This window comes from Dama dama, chromosome 30 (assembly GCF_033118175.1).
Source record: "Dama dama isolate Ldn47 chromosome 30, ASM3311817v1, whole genome shotgun sequence".
Classification (NCBI taxonomy): Eukaryota; Metazoa; Chordata; class Mammalia; order Artiodactyla; family Cervidae; genus Dama; species Dama dama.
In genome coordinates this window covers 22,743,103-22,758,974 of record NC_083710.1, presented here as the reverse complement: position 1 = coordinate 22,758,974, position 15,872 = coordinate 22,743,103, and the positions used below count along the sequence as shown (strand labels likewise).

General features: G+C 38.7%; 2 protein-coding genes across 3 annotated transcripts in view; both read right to left on the bottom strand.

Moving 5' to 3' along the window:
- The window catches only part of CDADC1 (cytidine and dCMP deaminase domain containing 1), a 33,769-nt gene that overhangs the window by 8,151 nt on the left and 9,746 nt on the right, over window positions 1-15,872 (bottom strand). For both annotated transcript variants that reach the window (XM_061133476.1, XM_061133475.1), the window contains 5 exons: window positions 13,384-13,953; window positions 9,250-9,299; window positions 5,389-5,558; window positions 3,566-3,755; window positions 1,102-1,162 (listed from right to left, as the gene is read on the bottom strand). In XM_061133476.1, coding sequence (XP_060989459.1) covers window positions 1,102-1,162; window positions 3,566-3,755; window positions 5,389-5,558; window positions 9,250-9,299; window positions 13,384-13,953 — 1,041 coding nt within the window. The remainder of the gene's footprint in view (window positions 1-1,101; window positions 1,163-3,565; window positions 3,756-5,388; window positions 5,559-9,249; window positions 9,300-13,383; window positions 13,954-15,872) is intronic.
- Window positions 6,828-7,391, bottom strand: LOC133049664 (glycine cleavage system H protein, mitochondrial-like). The gene has a single exon (XM_061133822.1). The coding sequence runs from the start codon at window positions 7,389-7,391 to the stop codon at window positions 6,849-6,851; it is 543 nt and encodes a 180-aa protein (XP_060989805.1). The 3' UTR covers window positions 6,828-6,848.

The window sequence follows — 15,872 nt, the reverse complement described above, 5'->3', positions numbered from 1 at the left end:
GTACTCTTTTAATGCTATCTTTTGACAAACAGATGTTCTTTATTTTAACACAGATAAATGAATTCATATTTTATGTTTAATGCTTTTTTGTGTCTTCTCCCTAACAACAGGGAATATTAACTCACCCCCCTCAAACACTATTATTGAATACATATTCTTTAATCAGATCCATATTTTTTCCTTTCATCTTTAACTACTTTTTTCCCCCCTGATAAATTTTTAAAAAGAAAGATGGAGTGGATATGTATTTTTTTCCAGACTGCAAATTAAAATTTCACTACCTGAATAAAATAAAGCTAAGTTAGAACACAGAAAATCAGGATGTTCACATAGACATTATTTTCATAAAGACTTTCATAGTTACTGATTTTTCAGAGTAATCAAATCACTGTTATTATCAAGAAAATTTCACTTATTATATTGAACTTCTACTTACCTTGAATCCAAACATAAAGATAACATAACTAATATTTTAAAATAATATTGTACAGTAATAATTCATATTCAAAACAATACACATGAGGAATTGCAAGGTCTCCTAAAAACTATATTACATTAAAAATACGTGTTAATATATACACAGTAAAACTCTGAAGACTAATAATTCATTTATGGTATCTGTGATGACTCTTAATTAGAGTATTAAAATAACCAGGACATTTCTGTTCTCTGACCAATCTGAGCTAATGTGGCTTTACCCTAACAAGAATCTACATAGCCTCATAATTTGGCTCTAGACCCATCTGTATTAATTATATGTATTTTTCCTTTCTAACTGCTCAAGAGGCTTTTGTTTTGGTATAGAAGAGCACTGTTGCCTAGTCTCATATAAATTTAATTTATAAATTCAATTTGTGCATGATTATTTGTATTAAACTGCAGAGTCCATAGGACTAGTCATTAATCAGCACTTCCCATGACATCGAGCATACAGTCGATACACAAGTGTCTGTGCACAAACTGAACGGCAAAAATCTAATCTGCAAAAAGAATATGCTCACCTCCAACCACAGCAATTTCCAACACCTGATCATTACAAGTCACTATTTTTCTTTTCTTAGCAACAAAATCAACCTCAATAAAGGACTTGTAGATACTTACTCTCTCTGCCTTCAGGCTCATTTTGCTCAAGAACACCAGTTCTTGATGGATTCAGTTGCCACTATAAAAGGACACAAACATTTTATGTATATGTTTAAGAAGGTTTTAATAAATAGCATTTCAGCATTGTGCTTTCAAATATCCAAACAGCTTAAAACAGTAAGAAAAGTTAGTGTGTCATACCAACCAAGCCCTAATAACAATTTTGGATGACCCTGAAGATATGACTGATGATTAAGGATCGAAATTCTTAGAGAATCTTATATGTATGGTTTAGTAAGTATTTTTTAGGTGCTTTATATGTTCCAGGCACCCTGGACTCAAACAGAAAAGTCAAGTTGAAATCTATAAACAGTTCTATTATATGCTTTTTGTACTTAACCGCAAACTATAGCATATAAAAGTTACATTAAGTGCCAGAATTATCATTAAAAAGCAACACACAATTCTGGACAGGATCCTTTTGCTATAAAGAACTTTACTGGGACAACTGGTAAACCCACTGAACTCTGTGGATTAAATAGTAGCAACGGATCAATGAAAATTTCCTGAGTTTTGTGGTTGTATTGTGGTTATGTAGGATAATCTACTGTTTGAGGAAATACACATGAAAGTATTTAAGAGTGACTTGGCATCATGGCAACAACTTAGCTCTCAAGTGTTTCTGGAAAAAATTCTTCGTAGTGTTTTTGTAACTTTTCCGCATGCTTGAGATTATTTCTAAAAAGAGAAAGGTTTTTAGAAACCAGAGTAGTTAAAAAAAACCATGAGGAATTAAAGTTCTAAGTTTTCCACAAAACAGTTACCACGTCAGCAGTTCTTTGGAAATATCAAATACTAATTGCTTCTAATTTTTTCCTGATTTTTCTCATGAGAAATGCATGTGTGTGTGTGTGTGTGTGTGTGTGTGTGTGTGTCTGTGTGTGTCTGTGTCTCCTTCTTTTGTGTAATCTTAAACTTTAAATTATGTTCACCTGTATCTATTACGCTCTACTACTGAATTTAAGTTGGCTTAAAGTTCAACATTCAGAAAACGAAGATCATGGCATCTGGTCCCATCACTTCATGGCAAATAGATGGGGAAACAGTGGAAACAGTGGCAGACTTTATTTTGGGGGGCTCCAAAATCACTGCAGATGGTGGCTGCAGCCATGAAACTAAAAGACGTTTCCTCCTTGGAAGAAAAGTTATGATCAACCTAGACAGCATATTAAAAAGCTGAGACATTACTTTGCCAACAAGGGTCCATCTAGTCAAGGCTATGGTTTTTCCAGTAGTCATGTACGGATGTGAGAGTTGGACTATAAAGAAAGCTGAGTGCTGAAGAACTGATGCTTTTGAACTGTGGTGTTGGAGAAGACTCTTGAGAGTCCCTTGGACTGCAAGGAGACCCAACCAGTCCATTCTAAAGGAGATCAGTCCTGGGTGTTCATTGGAAGGACTGATGCTGAAGCTGAAACTCCAATACTTTGGCCACCTGATGCGAACAACTGACTCATTTGAAAAGACCCTGATGCTGGGAGGGATTGGGGGCAGGAGGAGAAGGGGACAACAGAGGATGAGATGGCTGGATGGCATCACCAACTCAATGGACATGGGTTTGGGTGGACTCTGGGAGTTGGTGATGGACAGGGAGGCCTGGCATGCTGCGGTTCATGGGGCTGCAAAGAGTCGGACACAACTGAATGACTGAACTGAACTGAACTACTGAATTTTAAAAAAAAAAGGCTGCGGGAAGAGGTGGGTCAGGGACTTTCTTTTGTTAGCCACCAGATGGCACTATAGAACCAACTAATTCAAGGTCTGTAAGGTCAAGGGCTTCCCTGGTAGCTCAGCTGGTAAAGAATCCACCTGTGATATGAGACTTGGGTTGGATCCCTGGATTGGGAAGATATCCTGGAGGAGGGCATGGCAACCCTCTCCAGTATTCTTGCCTGGAGAATCCCCATGGACAGAGGAGCCTGACGGGCCACAGTCCATAGGGTCCCAGAGGACGACACGAGAGCCTAGGCACAGCACAGCACCAGGTCAAGGTAAAATTCTCTCTCTAGAGACATATATTCAGAAGGCAGATCCTAAGCTGAACATTTGTGACTAGGCAAGTGCTTGCACATAAAAATAAACTCAATGATAAAATTTTGTTGAAACTCTTTAAAAGGGTAAGAATCACTAGTTTAAAATATGCAGCAGAGCAACTTAACAACATGGGCTTCCCAGGTGGCTCAGTGGTAGAGTTCGCCTCCCAGTGCAGGGGACATGGGTTCGATCCCTTGGTTGAGAAGATTCCCAGAAGGAGGAAATGACAACCTACTCCAGTATTCTTGCCTGGAAAATCCCACGGACAGAGGAGCCTGGCGGGCTACAGCCCATGGGGGTCACAAAACAGTTGGACATGACTTAGTGACTAAACAACAGCTATCAACATAATATGAAGTATATTTGAAAAAAATGTGTATCTACTTACTGTAAATTTGCTGACACCTTCAAGTTCCCCAAATCTCATGTAAGAGATGTCTGCCTTCTTTTTTCCAACATCTACATCCCCTGCATAGATTTGTGTTATGCCTGCACCTTTAATTAAGGGTACACATTCATCACAAGGGCACTTGGTCACAAAAATCATACTTTTTTCTTCTGGTTTTATTTCTTGACACCTACAAAAATATATATACATATGAAAAAATTAGGAGGGTAGCTTCTAAAAGGATAAGTTATGTTTTAGAAATATCTTGAAACATTAAAATTGAGCCACTTTGGAAACAGATTTACAATATTATATACAATAATGATCAAACCTTTTTCTTGCTGAATTAGTCAATGCCAAGATTTTCACTATTTAGACTACAAAAGAAAAGAAAACAGACAGAATAATGCTTTCTAAGTAGGAAACTCTTTATAAAGCTAGAATTATGGGCCAGAACTAATGCCTTCCCTGAGAATGTCCCATGTATGATTAGACATTAAGTCATCCTGGTAGCTAGAAGGTCTACCTCTCATCTGATGCCTCACAGATATTTAATAAATGCTTACTAAATTGATTAATGTTAGAGTTCTGTTTTGAGTTATAGTTCCCTTACTGCTTTTACCTCACATAGGATAATTTAACAAACACTTGGATTTGACAAAATGAAGCAAGTAAATCTAATGAAGAGTTCAAGGAAAAAAGCCTGTGTAGTGAAATTCTGCACGCCGGGGTAGTTTAGGACTGAGGATAGAGGCATTGTACTTCTCGGTTCTGTGGTTTACAAAGCTCTCGGTCTTATGCTCCCCATCACTAGCCTTCCACATCCATATCCTCAGTTTAGAGTCTCATTCTGTTCCCCTGGACCAGGGAAGCAGAATTGTATGCATCTAGCCTGTTCAAACCATATACCTGTAACTGAAGTAACCATTACTGTAGCTCTGTCAATGTCTTTCCACTACTACCAAATGAGGTCTAAACTCGAGGTCCTCCCTTGTCAGTCCCAAGCTAGCCTGTGGTCCAGCCTAACTGGAACATCTATGTTCCTAAACACACAAGCACTTTCCGACTTCTAGCCCACTGCTATGCCTCAGGCAAGAATGGTTTCCCTTCAAGTAAGCATCTTCAATTGCCATAGTCCTACCAAATCTTTAAAGCTCAGCTCAAATGCCAGTTTCTCCATAAAGGTCTTCCCTCACACTCCCCCTCCATCTACTGCAGCCCCTGAATTTCCACCCACTTTGTGTTGGCCCTTCCCACACAACTGATCATGTTAGGTTGAGTACAGTCTTATATCCCACACTGGACTATAAACTCCTCAGGACAGAAACCATGACTCATACAGATTTGAATCTCCCAAGAGCACCCACTAAATGGTAAATGCTGAGAAAGATTTGTGGAAATTATCTAAATTAACATTGAAAGGAGGTAATGCCAGTGATAATCTCTAACAAAAACTATGTTAAAGCAATTTGGTTCATAATAATATCTATATATTCATAAATACATGCTCAGAATTTAGAAAACAAAGGTGATCTTATAATGCAGAAATATGCAAGACCCTAAGGACAAACTTTAAGCAGTTTTATCCTGGAGAGAGAAGGAAGAAAGGAAAAAAAGATTTGCTCAATAAATTTGAAGGCCTGGAGGATCCCTGACAATGGTCTCTGATCATGTAGCAAAAACCAAGTATGACCGGAGCTATACTTCTGAAAATGATATTTCTTGGAATTTTTAAAAAGGCAATAAGTTACAGCAAAATGAAAGCTAATTTCAACTAACCCTTACTACATTTTATACAAAATATACATAAACGGATTTCATACCTAAATGTTAAGGCATTCTGTTCCGCATGCACGATGTATCTGAATTTCCTTATTTCTCTGTCTTTCTGCTTGTCATCCATGTGCGGGAAGTCAGCATACTCGGATCCAACAGGAAAAGCATTATAACCGCATCCTATGAAGTACATGGCGCCTGTCCCATCACAACTTCTCTATGGAAAGTGAGCGAACCAACAAAGCTGTGTTCAACATTCTGAAATGACATCTTACATTGTATCTTTAAAGCCTAGTGTCACACTTTGTATAACGGATTCACTTTTCCATAATACACTATAAAGCTATGGCAAACCTAGACAGCATATTGAAAAGCAGAGACTTGGCTGACAAAGGTCTGTATAGTCAAAGCTATGGTTTTTCCAGTAGTCATGTATGGATGTGAGAGTTGGACCATAAAGAAGGCTGAGTGCTGAAGAACTGATGCTTTCAAATTGTGGTGCTGGAGAAGACTCTCAGGAGTCCCATGGACAGCAAGGAGATCAAACCAGTCAATCCCACAGAAAATCAATCTTGAATATTCATTGCAAGGACTGAAGCTGAAGTGCCAATACTGTGACCACCTGATGCAAAGAGCCGACTCATTGGAAAGACCCTGATGCTGGGAAGAACTGAGGGCGGGAGGAGAAGGGGACGACAGAGGATGAGATGGTTGGATGGCATCACTGACTCAATGGACATGAGTTTGAGCAAGCTCTGGGAGATAGGGAAGGGCAGGGAAGCCTGGACTGCTATAGTCCATGGGGTCGCAAAGAGTCGGACACAACTCAGTGACTCAACAATGAACAACAGTGATAAACTGAGCCATCAGAAAAATACAGTATTAGATTTTCCTTCAGCAGGGTGATCTTGTCAAAGTTAAATTTCAAGCAGGCTGATCATCTCTAGTATATATGTATATATTTTTTCCCCATGATTAAGAAGTTGAATATTTTATTAAATTGTTTATTCTCCTGCAAGGCTGTTGCTTCACTGTATAAAAATAGCACCAGCAAACACAGTATATTGCAAAATTAAGACAGTAATATTCTTCACTGGACACTATACAACTAACAAACTTTTCTCCACTGGCAGTTATTTCTAGTGGGAAGATCATTTTGACCCAAATCCAAGGATAGCTGTAAGCAAGTTACAATGTCATATAAGGTATACGATAACCATGTTATCCTTGAATTACATAATTTTTGTAATTAGTTTTATCAGAGATAATTTTCAGGAATTCTGAATATTATAACTGGAGCCTAGCCTAAAAATCACAGGATGCTGTGGAAAAGATGCACAGTGTTTATCTGAAGGCATTAGAAAGTTAAGAGGTATTTTCTTCAGGAAACATTGTTGCAAGTAGTTTCTTTTGCTAAAAGTTCTTTTTAAGTATCTATCCACCACTAATTTAAGGCAACTATGCTAGATTAAGTTGTTTCAAAGTAGTTTATTTAGGGGTTCTATTTTCATTCCTCAATAGATTTTATGTATTTCTCATAAGCTTCTTCATTCGTTAGTTCATCTAGTTCTGAAGGGTTACTGAATGTCATCTTGATCAGCCAACCATCTTCATAACAAGACCTGTTGACAAGTTCTGGATTTTCTGCTAGAGCTGTATTAATTTCAGTTACTTCTCCTGATAGAGGGGAATAGAGTTCACCAGCAGCTTTCACACTTTCCAAAGCACCAAACTCCTCTTGTTTGTTCAACTTTGTCCCAACTTCAGGAAGACTACAGTACCTAACATCTCCCAAAGCTTCCTGTGCAAAATTGCTGATTCCCGCTGTTACTGTTCCAACACCGTTTTCTGTTGTTACCCATTCGTGTTTTTCTGTGAATTTCCGCACCGACAGCAGCGCAGGGCCGCTGCGCAGCGCCCGGATGGCACCCGCCCGCCGTCCCCAGGGCCTCGGCGAGCAGCGCGCTGGGGGCCCACATGGAGCGCAGGCTGCTGACCGCGCCAGCACGCTCCGCACCGCTTGCAGCGCCACGTTCGCACGGGTGCCCATCTCTAGTATGTAATATCGAGACAGTCCTTCATTTTAGCAGTTAGTTAAACACTCGCTTAATTCACAAGCTCTTTCACTTGACTCAGACATCCCTCCCTGATAGGTTATAAAATCCTGGAGAACAGAAACCATGTTTTTATACCCTCTTTCTGGCCCTTAAAGCACACCTATTATAGTGGTCCATACAGAGCAGGTATTCTGTATTATTATAAATTATTGTTAACTTATTATATGTTCTGTGCTGTGCTGCTGGCTAGCAAGTCAGAAATTCTAAAAATATTTTGAACAATTTCTGTTTGGGGTTAAACATGTGCTATTATATATATAGTTGGAAAATAAATAATCTATTTTCCTTTCATCTTTATGTTTACTGAGCCTCTATTACGTGTGTGTGTATATATATATAAAATAGAACTTCCTACATAAGTGGCATTTTTCTTTCTCCTTGTCAGTGGCATACTAGGTATTAATATGAATGCTTTATCAACTCTAAGAGTGAAGTATTTAATAAACCAAACCTGTTCATAATAGTTTGGAAAATGCTATAAACCTCACTAAATTTCAATATATTAATATTATAATTACTCATGTGATAGTATCAACAGTATCATACTTACTGTCTCCTAGTTCCATTCCTTCTCAACACATCCCCATAATTTCAAGTCCTCATCATCTCTTTTCTTAATCTCCCTACCTCCTGTCTAGCCCCACTTTATTTTTAAAATGCAAATCTGATCATTTTTCCACTTAAGATATTCTTGGATTTCACTGTCCAGTACAGGAGCCATTAGGCACACGTGGTCAGCACAAACCGAGAGGTGCCAGAAGATGCCCCGGAGAAGGAACTGGCAACCCACTCCAGGGTTCCTGCCTGGAAGGTCTCATGGACAGAGGAGCCTAGTGGGCTACAGGCAAGGGGGTCGCAGAAGAGTCTGACATGACTGAAGTGACTAAACAACAACAAATAGGTATAAAATACACACAGAATTATGAAGACTCAATACTCTCCTCAAATGCAAAATATTTTATTAAAAATATTAACCAATATTTTTATATTGGTTACATGCTGAAATGGTAATATTTCTCAAAAGGTGATTAAGTATATTCCTAAAATTAATTCACCTGTTTCTTATTTTTTTAATGAGGCTCCTAAGAACTTTTAAATCACATATGTGGCTTGCTTTTTATTTCTGCTGGTTAGTGCTATGCTAGGGTATCCCCACTGTCGGAAAGATAGAGTCTAAACTCTCCATGGTATACAAAATTCTTCATGGTGCAGCCTAATTTTTTTGCTACTCTACTAGACATAGGATTCTGGATTCCAATGTGCCAAATCGCTTGCATTTCCCCATATTCTTACACACTACCTTTGGGTGTTACCCTCCGAGTCCCACTAACTTGCTCTGCTGATGAACTCCTCCTCATTCTTCAAGACTAATAGCACCTGACCTCCTCCAAGAATGCTTTACTTATTTCTCCGAGCAGAGAAAGAGGCCTCCTCTATGCTCTCACGACGTCATGTTATGATTACAGTTATATGCCCATCTCTTTTTCACCTCTGTCTCCATCACTAGACTGTGTAAGGCCATGAAGGGTGGAATATGTGGCCTTTAACTTCCCACTGTTCACGGGGGTACAGAGTCTACCCTGTCCTGTGGAAGGTGTTGAATGAAGGTTTACTAAATGAACATATCTATCCAGAAAACTGCTGAAAGCACAAAATGTTTTTAGAACTTAATAAATACCCTAATAAGAAATACTAATCCCCATGGGTCAATAAAATGTCATGCACTTAAGATCAAAATATGTTAAATAAAATCAAGTTTAAATGATTATAAAGGATTAATTTCACACTTACAGATTTTCCTTCTGCCCAGATGACTGCCCCGACTCCTGTTTTATGATCCTCTGAAAGATACATGGCATGTGACTCAGTGAAAACCAATGATCTGTTAGTTTCAGAAATAGATTGTTTTTCCAAAAATAATAAATGTATTTATTGAAATATATGGCATAAATGTAGCAGCAATCCTGACAACCTCACTAATTATGGAAAAGTATGAGAATAAATACTGTCAAACATAGAATATGAAAAAAAAAGAAAAAAAAAAAACAAACATAGAATATGGGAGCTAGGTATGAACTAATTATAGACAGTGTCACCACCAACCCAGTCATTGATGATGCGTGTGCAGAGACCACTGCAGTAGCAGTGTCCACACTTTGGTGACTTCAAAGCTGTAACCAGACTTTAGGGTAACTTTACTGAATTTCCACCAAGTCAGTTTTTAAATATCTATTTCTAATAGATGATGAAAGTAAGACAGAAGTTTCTGAACTAATGGATTTGGTGTAATAGAATAACCATTCACAACAATCAAATGTATCTTTTCCTAGCAATTTTTGCACTCTCATCAAGGAAAATACATTTCATGGACGTGTTCTTGCTAAGAAAAAAGTTCAAGCTCATAAACATATATCCTTATGGGCCTTCACATCCACACACACACACACACACACACACACACACACATTGCTGGAATATACATGAAAGGAGTTTTAATTTACACAAAATGATGTCCTTTCCCTGACCTTCAGAGTTTACCTTGTGGGGAGAAGAATGCCAAGTTGGTGACATGATGCTCGTTTCTAAATCAAGTGGTAGAAGTTATAAATATTAGATTAAAATTTCCCTGCAGAACCAATTACTTTGCAACAAGCAAAGCTCTATTTCTTTAAACTATTAACCTTAAACAGACAATACAAAACCAAAATAGAAATTCTACATATTCAAATTAAGTGATTAAGATTTTAGGTCTCTTTACCCAACCTGCTTGCCTTCCTCTGACATGAAGAGTTTCATAACCAAGACTTCCCTTTATTGATACCCGAGTCCATACACTCATGAAGCTCATGGTCTGGCATGGGAGGAAGGTGGTAATGAGAAAGAGTCTAAAAGCAGAGGCAGTGTGCTGGGCTATAAAGGAAAGGAGCATGATACGAGGAACCGTGTGGCAGGAATGTACTTTAGAGGTGGAGACTGTCAGCAAAGGGATTTGGGGATAAACAAAGTCTTGTGCCTTCTAAGATCTTCAGAATATAACATGGTGAGAAAAGAACATAATAATGGCTTTATGCTCATTTCTAAGGCAAGTAGCAGAAGCTAAAAACCAAAACCTTTAAGTAAAATTGTACTTAATACATGCATAAATCTGGAACAAAAAATGAAAAACTCAAAGAAATTCTTCAAATCCCAAGTTTTTAATTTTAAAAGTTAAAAATATTAACTTTATCTAGAGAGCTCAGGGCAGTGACTAACATGGTAAAAGCTCAAAAACCGTTTGCTGAATGAAAAAAAACAGAGTAATATGGTTTTAATGAAATAAGAATATCTATTTGCTGGGGGGGAGGGGAGAGAAATTCTTCATATCAAGTCTACTTTTCCTACCACGTCCTGTCTTTCCTAGAAGACACTAAGTATTCTTCATATTATTATTTTTCAGTCCAGAAGCCACTTTTTCTGTTTCAGTCTAAGGACAGACTAAATCTTGTCAAGAGGGGGAGAAAATGTGGATTTTTAAAAATTTTTCTTCTTTTTTTAGAATTTTGTTTATGGCTGTGCTGGGTCTTCATTGCGGTGAGTGGGGGCTATTCTCTAGTTGCCGTGCGAGAGCTTCCCACTGAGGTGGCTTCTCGTTGCAGGGCGTGGGCGCTTATCTAGGTTGTCCAGGTTTCAGGAGCTGGGGCACATGGGCCCAGCAGCTGCAGCTCCCGGGCTCTCCAGCACAGGTTCAATAGCATCTGGGCTTCGCTGTCTCACAGCATGTGGATCTTCCTGGATCAGGGATTGAAGTCGTGTCTCCTGCATTGGCAGGCAGGTTCTTTCCACCGAGCCACCAGGGAAGCCCCCCAAAACGTGATTTTTAAACTAAGCTCCACTGTTCAGCTAAGGTTAGTTTCACCAAAAGAATATACTTTACTACATGTCTTTTGGAATCGGAATAAAATTTCATCCATATACAATGGCGTAGGTTTCACTCAGCTCTCAAGGTTGGACAGATGAGGTAATTTCTCAAAAATCTTTTCACATCTGTAATTTTGGTAAAACTTCTTAAAAAAAAATCTTTCATGTCTATTAATTGCTACCCAGGATCTGCTCATTCACACGGTTTTCTCTGTATACCCTTGAAGGAAAGGTCAACTTGTAATCACTAAGCCAAACTCCTAGGACCCTTTGTTCACCGAAAGTCAGAGGACTCTTTGCTATTGTTTTGGAACACAGGCATGGTTATTTTCACTCCCAATACTGCGGTCACATCAGGGTTTGTCCAAGTGTGGTCCACAGACCAACTGCATCAGAATCACTGGACGCTTGTTCAAAAGGCAGACTCCTGACCCCCGTGGAAACTCCCTGAATTAACCTCTCCAAGGGAGGCGGCAGACTTGGAAACCTAGATTTCTCACGAGCATTGCCTCAACTGAAAGTTGAGAACCGCTGAGTTATGATTTGAAACAGTTAATTAAGCTTTTTGGCTATATCACTCTACTTTCATCATCAACATTGTGTAGTTCAGGAGGAAGGCATAATTGTCAGCTTTGGAAAACACCTAGTCTAATGGAAAACAGGACATAAAAAGAAATCAAAACTCACACTTAAACAAGATAGATAAGATGTGATGCCCTACAGTTGTTTGGCATCATACAGTTTGTGCCTGTAGTAGAATCAAATTCTTTTAAGAATCGCGTGATGATTAACACTGTTGAATGTTGGAATCCCTTGCAGAATTTTAAAAAATCACAGGCCTAGGACATACCCACAGGGACCAGGCTTAGTAAGTCTGGGTTAGAATTTAAGCATTTGTACTTAGGACTTCCCTGGTGGCCCAGATGGTAAAGCATCTGCCTACAATGTGGGAGACCTGGGTTCAATCCCTGTGTCAGGAAGATCCTCTGGAGAAGGAAATGGGAACCCACTCCAGTACTCTTGCCTGGAAAATCCCATGGGCAGAGGAACCTGGTGGGCTACAGTCCACGGGGTTGCAAAGAGTCGGACACGACTGAGTAACTAAACTTTCACTTTTAATAAAGGTTTCTATGGTGATCCTGACAAGCTGCCTTTAAAAACTCCATTTTACTGAAATTACTTCAACCCGCGGTCTTTGTTGAGCGTGTACTGCAGACCAGTGCATTTGTATGGATTTTCTCTATCCTCCTTCTCTTCTTGGGATAAGTTTTAAAATTCCTACTATATAGCCCACTCACCAGATATTCCTCTACTGTTCCTCCTGCCAGCATTTTCTTTTCCCTATTTCAAAGCTGCATTTTAAAAAGTGATCATCATTCTACTTTCAAAAATGTTATGTCTGGTAAGATGTAAAAACACTATTCTGTAACTGGAAATATAGATACCACCCTTTATCATGATAAGGTAAAATTCCCAAGTAATATTTTCCTTCTTCACATACTCATGTACAATTTAATAAAGTAAAAATTGTTTGATTTCTCCCCCTGCTGTTTGAAAACATACCAGAAATTGGAAGAATCTGCCAAATTTTCTTTACTTTGATTCTACTGGTTATTAGAAATTCATATTTTTAGTTTAAAGATTTTTTAAAGTTTTTACTAAATACTGAATACATATAGAATATTGAGCAGTTAAAAAAGAGGACTAATTCTGGTTCTCTTTTTGTCCTTTCTCTAGTGGAGGGCTCATTCAACTGGGAAATGATAAAAGCAAGAAGCAGAAAGGGCTGAATTAGATCCTGATTTATAAATGCAGCATCCAATACAGGCCACAAGAAATCCTAAAACTGCTCTAAGAAAGAGTTGTCTATTCAAGGGTCTCTTCTAACTTCTCTATATTGGTATGAGCAGCAACACTTTAGTATCTAAGAGTCAATAAAGGCTACCAGAAGTGAAATGAAGACCACTTTATGTCTGACACAAATACAACCCCATCAACCCCGATTTAGGAACTAAGCGTGTAACTCACCAGTTCGATATGCCAGTAACCTGGCCTGAATCATGCAGTGCCTTGCAATTTCTTGTGGCAAACTTTGATTGTGAATTTCATTACTGTGTTCGGTGTTGCCACAATAAAATCCGTAGTGTTTAAAGTTGGGCACGCTGGAAGCTACTGCGGCCAGGAGAAGGACAAGGTCTTTCATGTTCTGCCTTAGATTGCTAAAGTACGGATTCTCACACAAGTTCTCCAAACCTATAGTCATCAGTATTTGCTTATGCATTTCTTCATTGGAAACCAAAAATATCATTTCATATTCTTTTATTCTCTCTTGTTTACATTCAGAATAAAAATCAAAGTTAGTGTCTGGCAATGTTTTGGAAATTTTTTGAATAAAGTCACATTTGTAAGAGGTCTCCTCTACAAACTGCACCATGTAACACACCACAGGCTGAAGTAAGACACACACGTGGGCCCGACTGTTTGACTTCAGTCTTTCCACTGCTTTGGCATCTAACTTTGCATCTTCGAAACCAGAAGCCTCAGTGAGCAAACTTATTTCTGGGTCAGCAGGCCAATATGAAATTCTATTAACTCCAGCTGAAATACAAAAATATGAAAGGTAGTTAGCAGATGCCTGCTGAAATTAAGGGTTTTCTTGATAAATCCATTATACCATTGCGGTAGATCCTGAGGTCCCAACGTAATAAATGTCTACTACCAAATCACCAGTAACATAGCCCGAGTGTTGGCAAACTGTGGCCACATGCCAAATCTGTCCCGTTGCCTACTTTTGTACAGCTTGCGGGTCAAGAGTGGCTTTCACAGCTTTAAATAGTTGAGAAAATCAAAAGGAAAATACTTGTAACACAATGAAAATTACATAAAATTCAAATTTCAGTGCCCGTAAAGATTTGTGGGAACACAAATCACTGACATAGTCTCATTTTTCTGTACTATGATGGATTAGCTGAGCTGAGAGCTGAATAGTTGTATGAATACGATACAGCCTGCAAAGCCTAAAATACTTATTATGAGGCCCTTTATAGGATATGTTTGCTGACAACAAAGCCCATGGGAAGTATCTATGGAATCAATGGTTTTGCTAAGTGTGGTCCCAAAGCCCAGAGCTAGGAAGATGTACCAGGGTCCTTTAAGTAATGAAATGGCTGCTTCTAGAAATAGTACAGCATAACTGACATTGACTAGAGTTTTGAACCTAAAATAAACAATTCATCCACGCATGAAAAATGTACTGGTACTTTAAACTCTTTCTCTGGGAAGCTCGTCTAAGAAAATATTTGAAGTAAAGACAAAAAATAAAAATTCATGTACATATATGTTTCGTGCAGCATTGTTTAAAACAGTAAAAATAGAAAAAAATCTAAATGGCCAAAACGGGGGCACAGTTTAACACATTACAGTCCTCCTCATAATAAAATATAAAGTTATCCAAAACATCCACAAAGAATTTATAACGTGATGGGAGCAGGGAAGCAAGGGGAGAGGAAGAAGTGTGAACTGCTTTTAAGAATGCAAAATTAAAAAAAAAAAATTAAAAAAAAAGAATGCAAAATTAAAGACAAAACAACAAACTGGAAGGAACATTTTTCAGTCAACGTAGCAGAGGAAAAGTGAGTCATTTTAATGTGGGCTGCTGTCCTCAGCGGCTCAGTCGTGTCCGACGCTTTGTGACCCCATGGGCTGTAGCCCGCCAGGCTCCTCTGTCCATGGGACCCTCCAGGCAAGAGTACTGGAGGGGGTAGCCAGGCCCTCCTCCAGGGGGATCTTTCTGACCCGCATCAAACCCGGCAGTACTGCAGGTGGATTCTTTACCGCTGAGCCACCAAGGAGTCCCATCTTTAACGTACAGAGATCGAAATTCTTGAGAGCAGATGTGGATTGACAAGAGAGAAAGTAAATTTACAAAAAAGAAAGCAAAACTGAATAACAAACATGAAAACAGTCTTAAATTTGTGTTTGGAACTGAACAACAAGACGCCTAACACAGAATTAAACACATAAATGTTCATCAATTAACTAGTATTTACAACAAAGAAACCCCTTTGCTCATGTCTCATATAATTTCCATTAGAAAAGGCATTTATGTTTTTTTATCATTGTGCCCAGAGGTGAATAGACAGATGGCTCACAGGTTTTCTATATTCAAAATAATAAACATCTGAGTTGAACAAACGCACATTTCTATCTACTCCTTGCTGCTATAGACTTACTGTGGCTGGGGCTGCAAGGTAACTGTGAAGGCCTCCTTTGAAGGAGGCTCCAGCCACAAAACCACTTCTTCGGGAAGTGCCTACAGCTCCAGGGAACTCCCCTTACCACCAATCTGATCTTTACTCTCCTGCATTGGCAGGCAGATTCCTTACCACTAGCCACCTGGGAAGCTCATGTAAAAGACATACTGTTTTTTTAATAGGAAAATGGTCTGGATACATACCTAGGTGCAAAACAGAATCATAAACACAAAGATTAGAGACTAGCCCAGTGTGTATAGATAG

Bases quoted from the DNA above. Each gene is read 5' to 3' on its own strand.
- LOC133049664 (XM_061133822.1), bottom strand. From the start codon at position 7,391: ATGGGCACCCGTGCGAACGTGGCGCTGCAAGCGGTGCGGAGCGTGCTG.